Source organism: Convolutriloba macropyga, chromosome 11 (assembly GCF_964194025.1).
Source record: "Convolutriloba macropyga chromosome 11, txConMacr16.3, whole genome shotgun sequence".
In the NCBI taxonomy this organism is placed as follows: domain Eukaryota; kingdom Metazoa; phylum Xenacoelomorpha; order Acoela; family Convolutidae; genus Convolutriloba; species Convolutriloba macropyga.
The window spans coordinates 40,096,313-40,112,205 of NC_134478.1; the positions used below are offsets into that span (position 1 = coordinate 40,096,313).

At 35.8% G+C, this 15,893-nt stretch overlaps 2 protein-coding genes across 4 annotated transcripts in view; one reads left to right on the plus strand and one right to left on the minus strand.

The window, feature by feature from the left end:
• Positions 1-15,893, plus strand: part of LOC142350017 (protein O-mannosyl-transferase TMTC3-like) — a 197,285-nt gene that overhangs the window by 49,982 nt on the left and 131,410 nt on the right. The window lies entirely within an intron of this gene.
• Positions 1-15,893, minus strand: part of LOC142349986 (uncharacterized) — a 69,120-nt gene that overhangs the window by 20,881 nt on the left and 32,346 nt on the right. For all 3 annotated transcript variants that reach the window (XM_075401863.1, XM_075401861.1, XM_075401862.1), the window contains exons 4-6: positions 15,659-15,812; positions 9,863-9,994; positions 9,320-9,402 (exon numbers count right to left, since the gene is read on the minus strand). In XM_075401863.1, coding sequence (XP_075257978.1) covers positions 9,320-9,402; positions 9,863-9,994; positions 15,659-15,812 — 369 coding nt within the window. The remainder of the gene's footprint in view (positions 1-9,319; positions 9,403-9,862; positions 9,995-15,658; positions 15,813-15,893) is intronic.

Sequence of the window (15,893 nt, forward strand, 5' to 3'; positions counted from 1 at the left end):
GTGAGTCTCAAGAAAAATCTAGAATCTAAAAACATCTATTAAACAGATATTATTTGAAAATTTTTTTTACAAAGGAATTGAAAATAGGGCAGAATTCGTTTGAGACAGTTATAAAAATTTATATGCTTTGGTCAATAGTTTTCCCATCAATCAATTCTCCATATTGATACTATATAAACTTTTCTGCCCTCAATACATTGCAGCAGATCCATTGTCAACCACTGTACCCTTAGAGAATGTAGCGCCGCAATGGTTTTGAAGAAGTTGACGTCGCACCCGGATTGGATCTGAACAGTCGGATCAAGGCTTTAGATATGCAGATATTTCGGACACAGATATATCTGACTCTGAAGACCCTGAGTTCAACAATGTGAAATTAGCATCGGCGCAAAGTTTAAAATTGAAGAAAAAGCATCCGCCAGTACTACTGTAACGGTCAAAAATTATGACAACAGTGCGAGAGCAAACAGTTTCGATCTTTTCGAAGCTGGGAGATCGATGACGTTGACGACTCGAGGTTCAGAAGAAATTGATTGATAGTTGGTACATCAAAGAGAGAATTGACACGGAAAAAGGAAGCAATCAAACATAGCAGATATGCGCAGACGAGAAAATAATCGAAGGATTGAGTGCAAAAGCTTTTAAAAGAAAACCAGGCTAGTGCGGGTGTATCGACAGAAGCAACAGATGGGCATCTAAAAAAACCCTTTTGGAAAAAACACCGGCCATGGCGTGCCAACTGAACGTCAAGTGTACAGTTAAGGAAACTCACTGAGTTTTTTAATAGAGCTTGATAAAAAAACTCAGAAGAGAGATGCATCGAGAGTTTCTGTGATTGAGAACTGTTACCGGAAAGGTTATCCTTGTGTCGGAGGAAGGTGTTGCCGTGTGAAACCAAAAAATAAAAATTACTTTAAAAGGTTGCTGGAGGAATGGCACCTATTGTGGGACAATTGGTGGACATCCATTCAATCATTAGAAGAAGTGTTTCTTTTACAGTTTTATGAAAGTTTGAAGAGCTGGACCGTGACAACTAAGCTAATTGACTTGTCTACTTTACCAATATTTACGTACATTTTGCTACAATCTTTTAACAGAAAATTGTTCGGCCGCTATAGGCAAATAAAGAGAGTGTAAGCGTATAAAAAACAATTATTGAAACAAGGAGTTTTGAGTTGTCATGACATTTAATTTGCTTAGCAATGATGTATGTGCATTAGTGGAATGTCCAAATGTGAGATCAGACTAGGTTGACTATAGACATCGACTACAGATCCACTTAATTGTGAATTGAATATACAAGGCGGCTCGGTAATGTGCGATGGCACATAAAGTTCCGACCCCGCCCATCCACAATTTTGGCATAATTGTCTACCAAATGAGGAACAGATAGAAAAACCCAAAAATTGTTTTTTGCAAATCCCAAAAAAGCCCAAGTCTTTTTCAAAAAATGTATGAACGATAAGATAGCCTCCAAAGCAAATAACTCAGTGGAGTAAAACTTGATGCATTAGATTGCTGTAATATGTCAATATTAAGAAAGCGAGTCAAGAAGAACAGCAAAATCAAACAACAACAACAACAAACATTAATTACATCAAAAAATTTATGTCCCTCTTAAAAACTAAATTTTATAACAAAGTCAACATACCGTGAGATAAACCTAAAACTAAACAAAAATAACTTATAAATCACCAGAAAACATATGCGACCAGTCCATAAAAAGGTTTGGTAACAATTATACAAAAAAGAACAAAAACAGTAAAGTAAAAAAATAAACTTATTTTTTTGAAACAGTTAACTTCAAAGTAATGAATACCATTAGGAATCAATTAATATTACCACAAATTTACGATTACCACTGTTTCTATAGAAGGGCATTGGGATCTGTCCTTATTCATTTTTTAAAGCGGCTAAAAAGAACAACAAAGAACAAACAAAATTTCAACTAAAACTTGCCAGAAAACGCTGTCAAAACCGTCAAGCCAAATTTTGGCATTCAAAATATATTTGATTGCGCCTTCTTCAAACATTTATAATGTAGTACGTGGCCATACATTAGTAAGACTAGGTAACAAGTAGACAAAAAAGCGCTAAAGTATGTACTACTTTTATTTTTTTTCGAAACAAAATTACATTCAATGTCATGAAAGGCATTAATTACAAAACAGGTATTTAAATAGGGTCGTTTATTCATGAAAAGGAAGCCCTCGAGACCTGTAATTATCCAGAATATTTCTTGCATCTACAAAAAGAACGTCAAAACCGGTGTCGAAGCCAGTAAGGTCATAACAAATTCTTTAAAAAAAAAGATTTTGGGACACCAATCCCTTTTATTCCCTTGACACCCATCATGTCATATTTGACCTGTAATTAACTAACGAGATTACGTAACAAAAAGAAACATAAAAAGAACAAAATTGCGAAGTTAAAAAGTTTTTTTTTTTAATTTTAGAAAACGATTGTTTTCAAAGTCATGAAAGCCATCAGCTATCTACTAATATCAGAATATCGGTTCCTCTATTCTTTCATAAAAAGCCAATGAAAGCTATCACTATACAGGAAATTTCATACGACCGAAACGACAAAGTATAAATGACAGTTAGAGACAAAATTGAAAAAATTCAATTGATTTCTTCAAGAAAGAGGCGTCGAGGCCGTTAGAACGATGATGTTTATCTTTCAAGATTTTAATATGTTCAATTGTGCCTTATTCTGAATGCTAAAAAGGTGACATGAGAACTGTCAATAATGTGATAATGTGACAAAATTAGAAAACGTGAAAAACTGGCAAATATCAAAACAAAGAAAAATCTGAAATCTTGTAGTATCAAGGCCAGAAAACAATAACTTCAGGCTTAAATCTGCAACCGAGAATAAATGTTAAATGGTAGAAAGAAGAAGCAGTCTTTCTTTGCTGACAATAAGCTGGAAGTTGAACAAATTAAGAAAAAATAGAGGAAAATTTAATTAAGCCATTATTTTTTGAAAAGTCAATTATTTTTAAAAAAAGAAACGACCATAAACTTTCAATTAAAAAACTAAATGCATTAGCTTGGAACTGCTTAGCAAGCGAATTGGTTGGACCTATCACTCCTGAGCTTTGATTTGATATGTTCTGTTCTTTATTATTTAAAAAAAGTCTTTTTTTAAAAAAAAAAAAGACCGACTGATTACAACCCGATTTTTTTGGATTGTAACAGTCCAAGAATGGCCCAAAACTAGCCCTGCTAATACTTATTGTCCGTTAGGAACAATTGATTTTTCGAATGTTGTAGATATAGATAATTTGTCAGTTGAAAACTCAAAATAAATTCTGCATTTTTGATAATCAACGAGTAAAGTTAGCAAAAAACTGCAAAGTTTTAACTACAGTGCACTCTCAGCGGACTCTGAAGTAGAAATAGCCCCCCTCTGGGTCTGCAAAGATTGTATGAGTGTTGTTTGGGGGTGTACTGTCGGCAAATTTAATCGAAGTAGACTAAAGTAGCTTATTTCGTGCTGTTTTCGATGAAAAAGGCTAAATTTTGAAATGTTTATCCAGATTTTTTGACCAAAAAAATTAAATCAAAACAATTAACAATGCTTTTTCGTCTTCAAAAACAAAATCAACGAAACTATTCTTAAAAATTATAACAATTTTTAGCAAAATTGACAAAAATTTAGGCAAAAATTCAGGAAAATGTGAATAAAAACAACGTGAATTCACTCTTCTTTTCTCAGAAGATTAAACCTCGATAACTCCCTGTAGAAAACGAAAATTAAAAAAATCTTTTTAATTCCATACTCTACGCTGGACGAGCTTTCTAATGATACCAGTCTCAACTCTCTACGATGAATATATCGAGCGGCGAAAATTCACGGAACAAAAAAAAACCCATTTGAGTATATAGTTCCTCCCCCCTCAAGAGGGTCGGAACAATTATTATGAAGAGAATTAGATTTTGCATTTGAAGTGAAGAAATTAAGTTTTTTTTCAGAGAGAAAAACCACCACGCATAAAGTGCCAACCTGACCAGATTTTCCATTTTTGTGGGATTTCAAAGCGAAATAACGTATAGACATCCCCTAATGATTTCAAATTTGAGAATTTACAAAGAAACCTGCCCGACAGCCCATATCAGAACTATTAGCATCAGGAGTAGGGTGATATGTGCTTTTTGGGGAAATTTTTGTTGGAATTGAATGCTTAAGCGAAAAAACTGTCCATGGCGTAGTTAAAGTGGAGGTCGCATTTAATGTATCTAAAAATAGCTTCATGCGGAATGTTTGAAGTTATATTTAATAGTAGAACGGAAACAGCTGGTTTCCGACCAGCAGAAGCTAGCACCCAAATTTAGAATGGAACAATTCCCAGTTGTTTTCACTATGAGCTCAAAATTTGAGAATGAATAACCCATAAAGTGGTCGTCAGTTTGAAGGCTCCATCATCCACCAGGGAACTACCTCCACCAGTGCTTCGGGACAAAAATTTGAACTCCTCGTAAATTATTGGTGGTGGCATTATAAATTTTGGACGGTTAGTGTAACTTTTCAAGGTCCCGAGGAAAATGTTTTTTTTTGCACTTGCAGAGGCAACCGAAAACAAGTGTTTCATGGTGATCCAATTATTTAAAAGCGGAATTTGGTTTTTCATCGGTCCGAATGACTTTGGAATGGTATTATATTGATAACATGCGACAGTTAGTGACAGTTAGTATATAAAGAAATACCGCCTCAGTCAAATTTTTTTTAAAAAACTCGGATTTTTTGTTTTCGCCTTCACGATTTGTTATAGAAATTGAAAATGCAAAACGACTCGCAACGGATAACGCTAGTACAATATTTGTTGGCATTCGAGTAGTTTGGACCTTATTGTATCTAAACAATTTTATCCGATGAGATTTGACACCTAGATTGGTAGTTGTGACTCGTTAACTTTTGACCCAAGCGGGACGACCGCGAAAAATGTGATGTACTCGCGCACTGCTCGAGATCTACTGGAAGTTAGGTCAAAATGTGTGAGTAGGTGCATCTTAGGATAGAAATTCCACGGCATCTGTTGTTTTTTATCATTTCCACCCTCCATAGAACGTGTGATGCCTTGTTAAGCCCTAGATTTCAAATTCTGTTTTGTTGAGAAAAATGGTTATCTGGCTATTTTAACGAAATGGAATAGCATGAATTGTTTTCAAAAAAGAGAGTAACAATTTTGCTCTGCGTTTACTTAGCGAACAGAAGCTCGGGTTTCTGATAAACAATGATTAGAGCTAGTTGGTTACAAATTGTCCAATTATGGTTGGATATCAATTGGTGAACTGTTTGCTTGCACCGGAAAAAGAGGTTAGGGAAGACTGCTGTGAAGATTATTTGAGCTATGGCATGTTCCCTGGGTGGACGGAAGAGGAGAAAAAAATTGTTTGTCGATTAACTACAGGGAAAGGGTATGACCTGGTTTGAGTTTGATATTACGGTTGTCGGACAAATCAATCTACTAGTTGGGTTTAGGAGCCACGATGGAAACTGTCAGTGGATCTATTCACTCTGGTAGATGTCAAAGTATTGGGTAACAATAATGGATAATACATGGGCACTCTGGAGTGATATGCCTGTGAGTCTCAAGAAAATTATTAATAAACAGATGGAAGTTATTTTTACAAAGGAATCGAAAAAAAAGGCAGAATTCGTTGGAAAAAGTTATAAATAGTTATATGCTCCGGTCAATAGTTTTCCCATCAATCAATTCTCCAAATTGATATTATCTAAACATTTCTGCCCTTAATACACTGCAGCAGATCCATTGTCGGCCACTGTACTCTTAGAGAATGTAGCGCCGCAATTGTTTTGAAGAAGTTGACGTCGCATCAGGATTGGATCTGAACAGTCGGATGAAAGCTTTAGATATGCAGATATTTCGAACACAGATATACCTGACACTGAGGACCTTGGTTTCAACAATGTGAAAACAGCATTGGCGCAAAATTTAAAACTCAAGAAAAAGCATGCGCCAGTATTACTGCAACGGCCAAAAATTATGCAACAGTGTCAAGGCTAGCAGTTTCGATCTTTTCGAAGCTAGGAGATCAATGATGTTGACAACTCGAGGTTCAGAAGAAACTGATTGATAGTTGGTACACCGCGGAGAGAATTGGCAGGGAAATAGGAAGCAATCAAACAAAGCAGATATGCGCAGACGAGAAACGATTCGAAGGATTGAGTGCAAACGCATTTAAAAGAAAACCAGGCCATTGCTAGTGTATTGACAGAGGAAACAGATAGGCATCTAAAAAAACTATCCGGAAAAAGCAACTATCTGCAGAAAGTGATCACTTCATAGAGCCATGGCGTGCCAACAGAACGTCAAGGGTGCAGGAAGGAGAACTCACTCAGTCTTGATAGAGCTTGATAAAAAACTCAGAAAAGAGATGCATCGATAGTTCCTTTGATTGAAAACTGTTGCCCGAAAGGTTATCGTTGAGTCGGAGGGAGGTGTTGCCGTGTAAAACCATTAAATCAAACACGCTTTAAAAGATTGCTTGAGGAACGGCACCTATAGCGGAATTGGTGGACAACCATTCAATCATCAGAAGAAGTTTCTCACGTAAAGGTTTACGAATGTTTGAAGAGCCGGATCTTGACAGCTAAGCTGTTTGACCTGTCTACTTTACTTTATATACGTACTTTTATCAACCACCAGTGAACTACCACAACCGATGCTTCGGGACAAAGACTTGAATTACTCGTAATGTATTTGGGGTGACATTATGAAATTTGGACGGTTAGTGTAACTTTTCAAGGGCCCGCGGTTCATGACTTTTTGCTCTTCCGGAGGCAATCGAAATTGGGTGTTTCATTGTGACCCAATTGTTGAAAACCGGAAATTGTTTTTTCAGCAATCCAAATGGAAAGGTGTTATATTGATAACCTGCGACAATTAGTGAAAATTAGTGAATAAAGAAACACCGCCTCCGTCAAATTTTTTTAAGAACTCGGATTTTTTGTTTTGGCCCTGGCGATTCATTATAAGAATTGAAATTGCGAACAACTCGCAACGGATAACGCTATCACATTATTTGTAGGCATTCGATTACTTTGGACAATATTGTATCTACACAAATTTTTCCGATTAGTCTTGACACCTAGATTGATTGGGAGACATGACTCGTTAACTTTTTGACCCAATTAGCAAAAAACGTGATGTACTCACGCACTGCTTGAGATCTAATAGGATTTAGGTCAAAATTGTGTGGGTAATTCCATCTTAGGATGGACATTCCACGACAACTGTTGTTTTTTTACCATTTCCACCCTCCATTGAACGTGTGATGTCTCGTTAAGCCCTAGATTTCGAAATTTGGGGCGTTAAGAAAAATTGTTGTTCGGCAATTCCAACTGAAGGGAATTGCAAGAATTGGCTTCAAATTGGGAGTAACAATTTTCTTATTTTTTGCACTACGTTTAGTTAGCGAACAGACACATTGATTAGAGGTAGTTGGTTTTGATAGCGAAAAAGATCATTTAAGGGCCGTTCTATGCAACCTTACATTGCTTAGTAACCAAAAAGGGATTGAGAGGTCAAGTGCAAAGTGCTAAGAAGCAGTGGGTCTGCTCATATAAGAGTCCAAATGTCCATAAGAGTTTTAGTATAAGGTGGAAGTTGAGCAATGGTTTTCACCATCCGAGTGATAAAGGTTAATTTGACTCTTTTTTGTTTGCCTAATAAAAAAAACCCCTCGTACGGACCATATTAGATGAATAAAGTAGGATGCAATGTTTACTTAAATGTTAAGGTTAAGATAAGAGACTGTTGATTGAGAATAAATTGAAGCGACGCACTTTAAACTGAGTGGCATGGGAGAGTTGTTGTGATTGGGAATAAAAGATAGCAGATAGCGCTGAATTGAGACTTGAGCAAGTCAACTTGAGTAGTTGAGTACCGCAACTTTAGTGAGACTACATTTTCGAAATTAGTAAATGCAAGATCAATCGGAATGCTGCGAGAAATTATTATTTGGTTAAATTCGTTTGAGAAGTAAACCACGGAAATAGTTTTGTTATTGATTTGATTTCTACAATAAGTTGCCTTTGAGATTGTTTCCTCCATTGAAGACGAAGTAATTTTCTTACCTCTTTTGTCGATAGAGTCAGAACTGAAACCTCGGATTTTTTAGAATTAATTTATATTGAAATAAACTAATTTGCAACGGTGTACAAGAGTATAAGAGGGGTACCAGAAGGGCAATAATGTAGCGCATTCCTCTCACTTAAAAAAGCTTTGGTTTATTTTATTTGAAAGACCTTCTGGACGACAGAGTCCCCTCACTGTTGGCCTAGTCAAAATTCTGAAGACGATATCCTAAATACTCTTGCCAACTGTTTTTGCAATAGCAACTTCAAATGACTTAACTCTACTAGAAACGTCAAGGTATAAACCTGAGCAGCATGAAAAAAGAAATGGCGATTTTTTCTTTATTGGAAAATAGATGCTAAGAGCTCAGTTATTCCAAGCATAGCTGACCGATGTTCAGAAAAAAGCTGCTATAAATTTTTAGATTTTCGGTTTCTGAGCGAGAGTTAAAGACAGATCAAAATAAATAATTTTTTCCTATTCGCTGGAAGTTAAATTTTCCCAATAAACGTTTACAACTTGTTTCTGCTTCTGTTTGCAACGCTGAAATAAACTTCAATAAGACTGAACACACTGAGTTGACTGTATCTCCATTATTTAAAGTAAAGTAAATCTGGTAGTGAGGAAAGTTGTTTTTGAGATCGAAGTAAGTCACGCCAAAGAATGAAAACTCGCTTCACTAAGAGTGAAAAAAGACGCACGCAATTCAGCCAAAATTGCATGAACTGTTAAACAAAAGGCAGATTTGAAGTGAAGGTGACGTCATATGGCCGTAAGAAAATTCTTCACGAAGTAAAAAACCATTGAAGGCCAGCTGGTTTAAGAAACAAAAACCAACACAAATTGTTCCATATATTCGGGTACTGGGAAGCATGATGACCAACTAGTTTGCCTTGGTCTAGAAAAATACAAAATCAACACAACAAATTAAGTAGCTTTCTTAAAGGTTTGGTTCTTTCCCAAATGCTAATTTTTCATGAAGCTTGAACTAAACTCTAGAGGATAAGATGTGAGATCTAATCTGTTTCGCGTGTGCTTTTTATGACTGCCATCGGCAAGTTTTGTGATATTGTATTATTTTGTGATATTGGCAACTGTTGTGATTTTGGCAGATTATTGTAAAGTTTTGTGATAAATCGCGATTGGGTGGGGTTGCAAAATTTATATACACATGGGGGTGAGAGTAGATCTGAAGTTTTGTCTAGTACTTACCTGAAGCAGTTTCCTCGTTTGGGTTCATCATTATCTCCCGACTCTTGCTGGCAGCACTTTCCTCCTTTGCCTTGCTTCTTACACTTAAATATCGTCACATTCGAACATTATGCAAATACTGAGTGTCCCAGGATCAGACAGATGAGCCACCCAAAAATGTTTGCTATGGGGGGGGGGAACCATATTACCTGGTCTGTGAAAGGGACAGTTTGATATTTTATGTACCTCTCTGGCTCTGCAATAGTTTACTTTTACACCTAATGTGACGTTTCATAAGAATCGTAAAACCACAAAAATGGTTATTAATTTTATAATTTTACATGAGCGTGTAAAATTTGTTGCTCGAAATTCTGATCAGAGTTGATTTTGGTCGAACAGGGTCTTATTATAGGCAAATACCTGGGCATTATCTGATCAGAGACGGCTTAGGTCCGGCATGACCTGATCAGCAGATTGAAGCGTGGAAGAAAAGAGTCTGAACAAAGGTCTAATAGGCCTAGGATCTCAGCTTCTTAATCTGCTTCTATAATTGGACTAGCTCACCAGGCAACAGATGAGTATCTGTAAGATGACGAGAAGTCCAAGTGCCACGAATGACATATACCAGGGCCACCTCATACTGTATGTTTTACTGTGTTTCCCATAGTAAGCCATGCACACTATCACCAATGTCACCTCAAACACCAATTCTGAATTACACCCAATTGGTTCTAAATTGAATTCCACCTACAGTTCCAGTAACCACCCAGAGCCTATCAGGCCTGATTCAGAGATTTTCCTGAGGCCAAGTCTTGGCAGAGAGATGTCAAGACTTGGGTTGCGGAGCCAAGACTTGGGACCTCTCTAGGCAGAGAGAGGACAAAACTTGGATTTTTCGGGGCAGAGCAGAACCCAAGTCTTTTTCTGAGCAAGGTTAAGGTTTTCAAACAATTTTTTCCTTATTTTAAAAATTTGCCTTAAAATAAGTTTTTTCTTCTAGGAATTCAGGAAATGCTACTCATTGTGTGTGCGAGTGAGTGTGCTTGTTAGTATCTTTTTGTGTTTGCTTTGTGATATTGTTTTAAGTATATTTGTAAGGCTTGGTATTGTTACAATTTTTTTAGCTATAGCTCTTCATTTTGCTTCAACAGTGAGTACTGAATTTGTATTTTTAAGGACCTCTTAGGCCTTGAAAAGGTGACCATTCCTTACCATGAGTCACGAACAGATTTTTGATAACATTCATAATCCTAATTGGTGCAATTGTTTCTTTATTTGTACATTAAGGTACTCAAACTTATGTTAAAGTACCCATGAACTTAGAAAAATTCACCATTCTAACAAAAAATCAAGTCTTGGATCCTCTCTGCAATGCTAAATCCCAAGTCTTGCGTCTTGTCTGCCAATAGGTCCCCAAGTCTAGGTTCTACTCTTCACAGATTGACCCAAGACTTGGACCTTCTCTTGGAAGAGAGACTCAAGACTTGGGATTTCTCTAGGCAGAGACCCCCAGTCTTGAGTTTTTTCGACTCTGATCGACTCCGGAGTGTTCTCCTAGCAGCGTTGTTTTTGACCTGATCAGACTCTAAATCAGACCTGGGACCTTTTCTGACCTTTTTTTCTAAATCCGGCCTGATCGTGTCTGTAGGTACGGGCATGGGCATCTTAAATGAGAGGACAAACTGAAAAAACAAGCACAGTTGTTTTCAAAAATAGTGTGCAGTTTTTTTATTACAGGCCTGATTTGGCAACTAATCTTTTGTTAGCAAGTTTGCGAGAAAAGAGGCTCAAAGCAATACCTCTTTGACAATGATTGTCGTAATTTGATGAGGACCAGACAAAAAAATGATCGTATGTTCTTGATCAAATTTTTGTCTGTTTTTCCTTGTAAAATTTGTCCTCGTTATCCTCATTGACTAAATATGTTGAACTTGTTCAGCCAAATTAGATTCCATTTTTAAGGTAAAATTATAGTTAATTTGGCTTTCAAAACTTTGATAACAAATAGAGATAGTTTTGTGACTTCGAAGGAATTCTAAAAAATTTTTTTGCATCTACATCTGTCAACAAACTTGCGACTCACAAAAAGCTGTTCCCAAGTTTGTCCTTTTTGATAAATTTTTTTTAACAAAATGTTTATTATGGAAAAGAAAATCTTTTTGAAAATGAGAATGAATATCAATTACTAGGGTTATCTTCTCTTGGTCTCTAATTTTCTGCAATCGGAAAAAATTGAGCCAATTGCAAAATCTTTCACGGAAATTAAATCTCTGAAAATGATTACTATTGGAATTATGTTCTTTTCGAACAATGCTACATTAATTAGCCTACCTAACATTTTCTAAAGTTGTTGATCCGACCGACTTTAGTGTGGGAGGAACTAAATACTCAGCTGGGTCTTTTTGTTCAGTCATTTTCGGCCAATCGATATTTTCATTGTAGAGGGTTGTGATTGGTATCACCAGAAAGCCCGTCCAGTACACAAAATATAAATAAAAAAATATTTTTGAATTTCGTCTTTTCCACGGAATTGCTAGAAAATTTTGTGAACATTTGACTGATTTTTGTTGGCTTTACTTTTTAAAACCAAAGAGTGTTTTTGAACTGTTTAATCTATTTTTACTGTGAATTACCGTCCTTACACGGTTTCAACACTTGTCCGCATGTCCGCCACTTGTTCTTCCTCTGCGCCACCTCTCACTAACTTCAAGTTTTTCTGTTTTGAAAATAAATCAAATAGTCCTCTTTACTGTAAAACATGCGGGTGAATTTTTGTAAGAATAGCATTTTTTAGCGGTGAAACTACATATTTTGGCGGTGAAATGTGGTAATGTTTTGTAACTTCACCGCTTACTCTAGTGCTGAAATTACATATATTCACCACTCACAAAAAAGTTTCCAAAAGATGTGAGGTTGAGGAGTACTTTTAGTGGGGGGTTAAACCTAACAATTCCTCCCTTACTCCACATCAAATTCACCGAATTAATCTTTGAATCTTTTTGTACTGTTTGACCCAATTTTTTGTCAAAAAATTTTGCTAAATTTTTCAAAATTCAGCCTTTTTTCATCAAAAACGGTACCAAAAAAGAATTTTAGCCATTTTTGTTTAGGTTTGCCTGATTAACACAACAAAAGAACGCACGACACAATCTTCCTTAACTCTACAAAAAACTAAGTCTAATTTTGCCTCAGGTATTCTTAAATTACTATTTTGCCAAATTGTTGCTAATTTGACTCCAGAATAATCAAAAACGCACCTTTTACTTTTGGATTTTGTGAACATTTGAATGATTTTTGTTGGCTTTATTTTTTAAAACCAAAGAGTATTTTTGAACTGTTTGATCTATTTTTCCGCCAAAAAACTTTGCTAAAATTCAGCTTCATTCCATCAAAAACGATGCGAAATAAGGTTTTTAGCTATTTTTGCATATATTGGCTGGATTAACAGAACAAAAAAGCGGACGACACAATCTTCCTTAACTCCACGAAAAACTAAGTCTAATTTTGTTTCCATTGAGTGTATTCTTTATTTACAATTTTGCCGAATTTTTGCTAATTTGACTCAATAATAATCAAAAACGCACCTTTTATTTTTGGATTTTTGTCGAGTTATCCATATTCAAAACATTAATATTTGAAATAGATAAGCGTTCCTAATAGATGAACGTCAATAGTGGCGCTAGTATTTGTTCTGATTAGTATTCCGGTGAATCAATTACGGTTTTACCATATTTAACACTGTCTTCTCGCAGAATCAACATGATTTTTTGTCTTTGTTTGTCATTCTTGTGGTGGTCGTAGGACAAATTGTGGACAAATGAAAATCTTGCAACCTCATATGGATGAGCATAGGAGTCTTTTTACAGATTGCCGTTGATAGCTAAAATTTGTCATAATTTTGGAATCAAATTTGTTAATAAACAAATAGACTCTTCTTAAAATTAGCACTCTGCTTTTTTCATGTCCTTGAAATTGTTTTCGAAAAGTATCTTTAAACTATTCAATTTTGTTTTCTTTGTATTTGTTACCAACTCTTTTTTTAGCAATCAGATGTCTCATTTTGGTAATCGAAGAAGGCTCAATTGATATTATCTTATTTTTGTACGCAGTAGGTTGCTTTAACGCCTTCGACTCGTTTTTCTTGCAAGATTTAATGAATTTTTTTTGTTTTTTTTGTTTGAATTTGTATCCTGTTTTTCTAGACGAATGACTTTTAATGAATAATGACAAGTCATTGATATCTAATTGCTGTCTGTAATTGCTTGTAACTACCTTTTTAAACAACAACAAACGTTTTTTTTAGTTTTGCTGTTTTTGTTTTTTTGTTGCCGTTTTACCGAGTCTTATCAAAGACTGGCCCTATGTCTTTTCTATTGAAGCACACACCAATTTTCCAAATAAAAGTTTTCTTTGAAGCTATTTTGACTTTGATATTGTAATTAAAAAAATAGACATTGAGTTTTGGATTTAAATTTTTGTTGTTGTTAATTTTTGTCTTGTCTCAAAGTCCTAAAAACGGCAGGTATCGTCGGCACAGTAATGTGGCATTATGAACCTTTCTAAATGATTTGAGTTGGAAGCATTTTTTTGTTCATTATGTAATTTTTTTTTGAAAAAATTTCTAACTCTTCCTCGTCTGATAGACAATTAAGGCAAAATTGTGGATAACGGGGGGTTGGAACATTATGTGCCAACGCATATTACCTAGTATCTACTTTAATTTTTACATCGGCTCTGTTTCTTTGGGTTTTTGTGGCATTCCCCCCAAATATTTGCCAATTCAGTTTTATTTTTTTTTGCTCAATAGACTGTTGGAAAATTTTCGTCAATCACTTGCTTGCACAGGAGACGTTTTGCTTATAACCATGATATAATCTATTTGCAGATCAAGTTAAGCTATGCCAAAAATTATACGATTGGGACGTAGGTATTCACTAGCCATCCTGATGGTCGAGGTATTTGATCTTTACCACACCCTGGTCGAGGAAAAATCGGGAAAATATGTAATATAAGTGGTGAAAAATTGTTTTTTTTTTTCACTGCAAAATTTTTTCATAATTTTGCGTTGAAATGCGGTAAAATTACGTAATTTCAGCGTTGGAGTAAACGGTGAACTTACAAAAATTCACCACAATTCACCGCCTACTACAGATTACTGTCTTTACACGGATGCGAAACCAGTCCGCATCTCCGCCACCTCTTCTTACTCTGCGCCACTTCTCACTAACTTCAAGTATTTCTGTTTTGAATATAAATCAAATTCATTTTACTTTTTGTAAAACATGCGCGGTGAATTTTTGTAAAATTTGCGATCTTTAGCGGTGAATTTACATATTTTATCGGTGAAATGTGGTAATTTTTTTAAGTTCACCGCTTACTCTATTGGTGAAATTACATATATTCATAGCTTAGAAAAAAGGTCATAAAGATGTAACATTAAGGGGTAGTTTTAGTGGGTGGTTAAATCTAACAATTCCTGCCTTACTCCCCATTAATTTCACCGATTTCACTGCTGACCTCACTCAATTTTAACAACTTTTTCTAAGCGGTGAATTTGTCTAAGTTCAACACTAAGTTAAGTGGTGAATTTATGTAATTTCATCGAAATCACCGCTTATCTCACATAATTTGATAACTTTTTTCAGAGCGGTGAATTTATATAGATTCACCGCTAAATTCGAGGGTGAAATACCAGGCGATAAAGTTATTATTTCTCCGCATTCACCGCCTGATTTTATGTTATTTCACCGCATCCACCGCTTGTCTTACAAAAAACTTCCCGCATTCATCGCTCATCTTACATAATTTTGAGTTGAATGGCGGTGACACCTCGACCCGGGCAGTTAGAAATGGGAGATAAGAGTGGAAGCACCTTAACACTATTCCAAATTATGTTTACTGTTATTTATATTCTGTTCTTTTTTTCCAATATTATTATCAACACCAATTAAATGTAGTTTAGTTTCACTTCTGATTTGAATTTTTCCACTGGAAATCCAATAACGCTGGACACCTGACCGGGACTTTTCTTAGATTGTTCATTTGCGATTCTTCATAGTTCAATTGTGTTCACCTGACGAGTGGCTGTGATTAGTGTATAGGTTACCTGCATCTCCTTCAAGTCACCGAAAACGTAGCGGTTCCAGAAGTTCAGCCAGAATCTCGAAGTGACTGCAACCGAGTCACGTAACCTTGCATAAAACGCGCTACTTGCACTTTTGAAAATGTCGAAATCAACGATAGTCAACTTGTGGCTATTTATATATCAACTTCTGGCATTTTTACTTCCGGCACTGCCCACTTTCGGCAATTTATAACCCACGCGTGCCTGTTTTAATATAACTTATTTCTGACTCCAACCTGTGCAATGATGTCTATAATGTTGAGTATGGCAGCAATGCACAGCATACATCTATTGCGAGTTCCCATCTCAACGAGGAAAGAGACGACACAAGTGAGCAGAATGCCAACCACTGACATTGCCCGACCAGCAATCAGGAACTGATAGTTTTCCCTATAACACACAATGTACTTACTCATGATGGTCTTAAAAATGAGCAGTGATAACTGAATTGATAGAGCTATCTGTATTTCA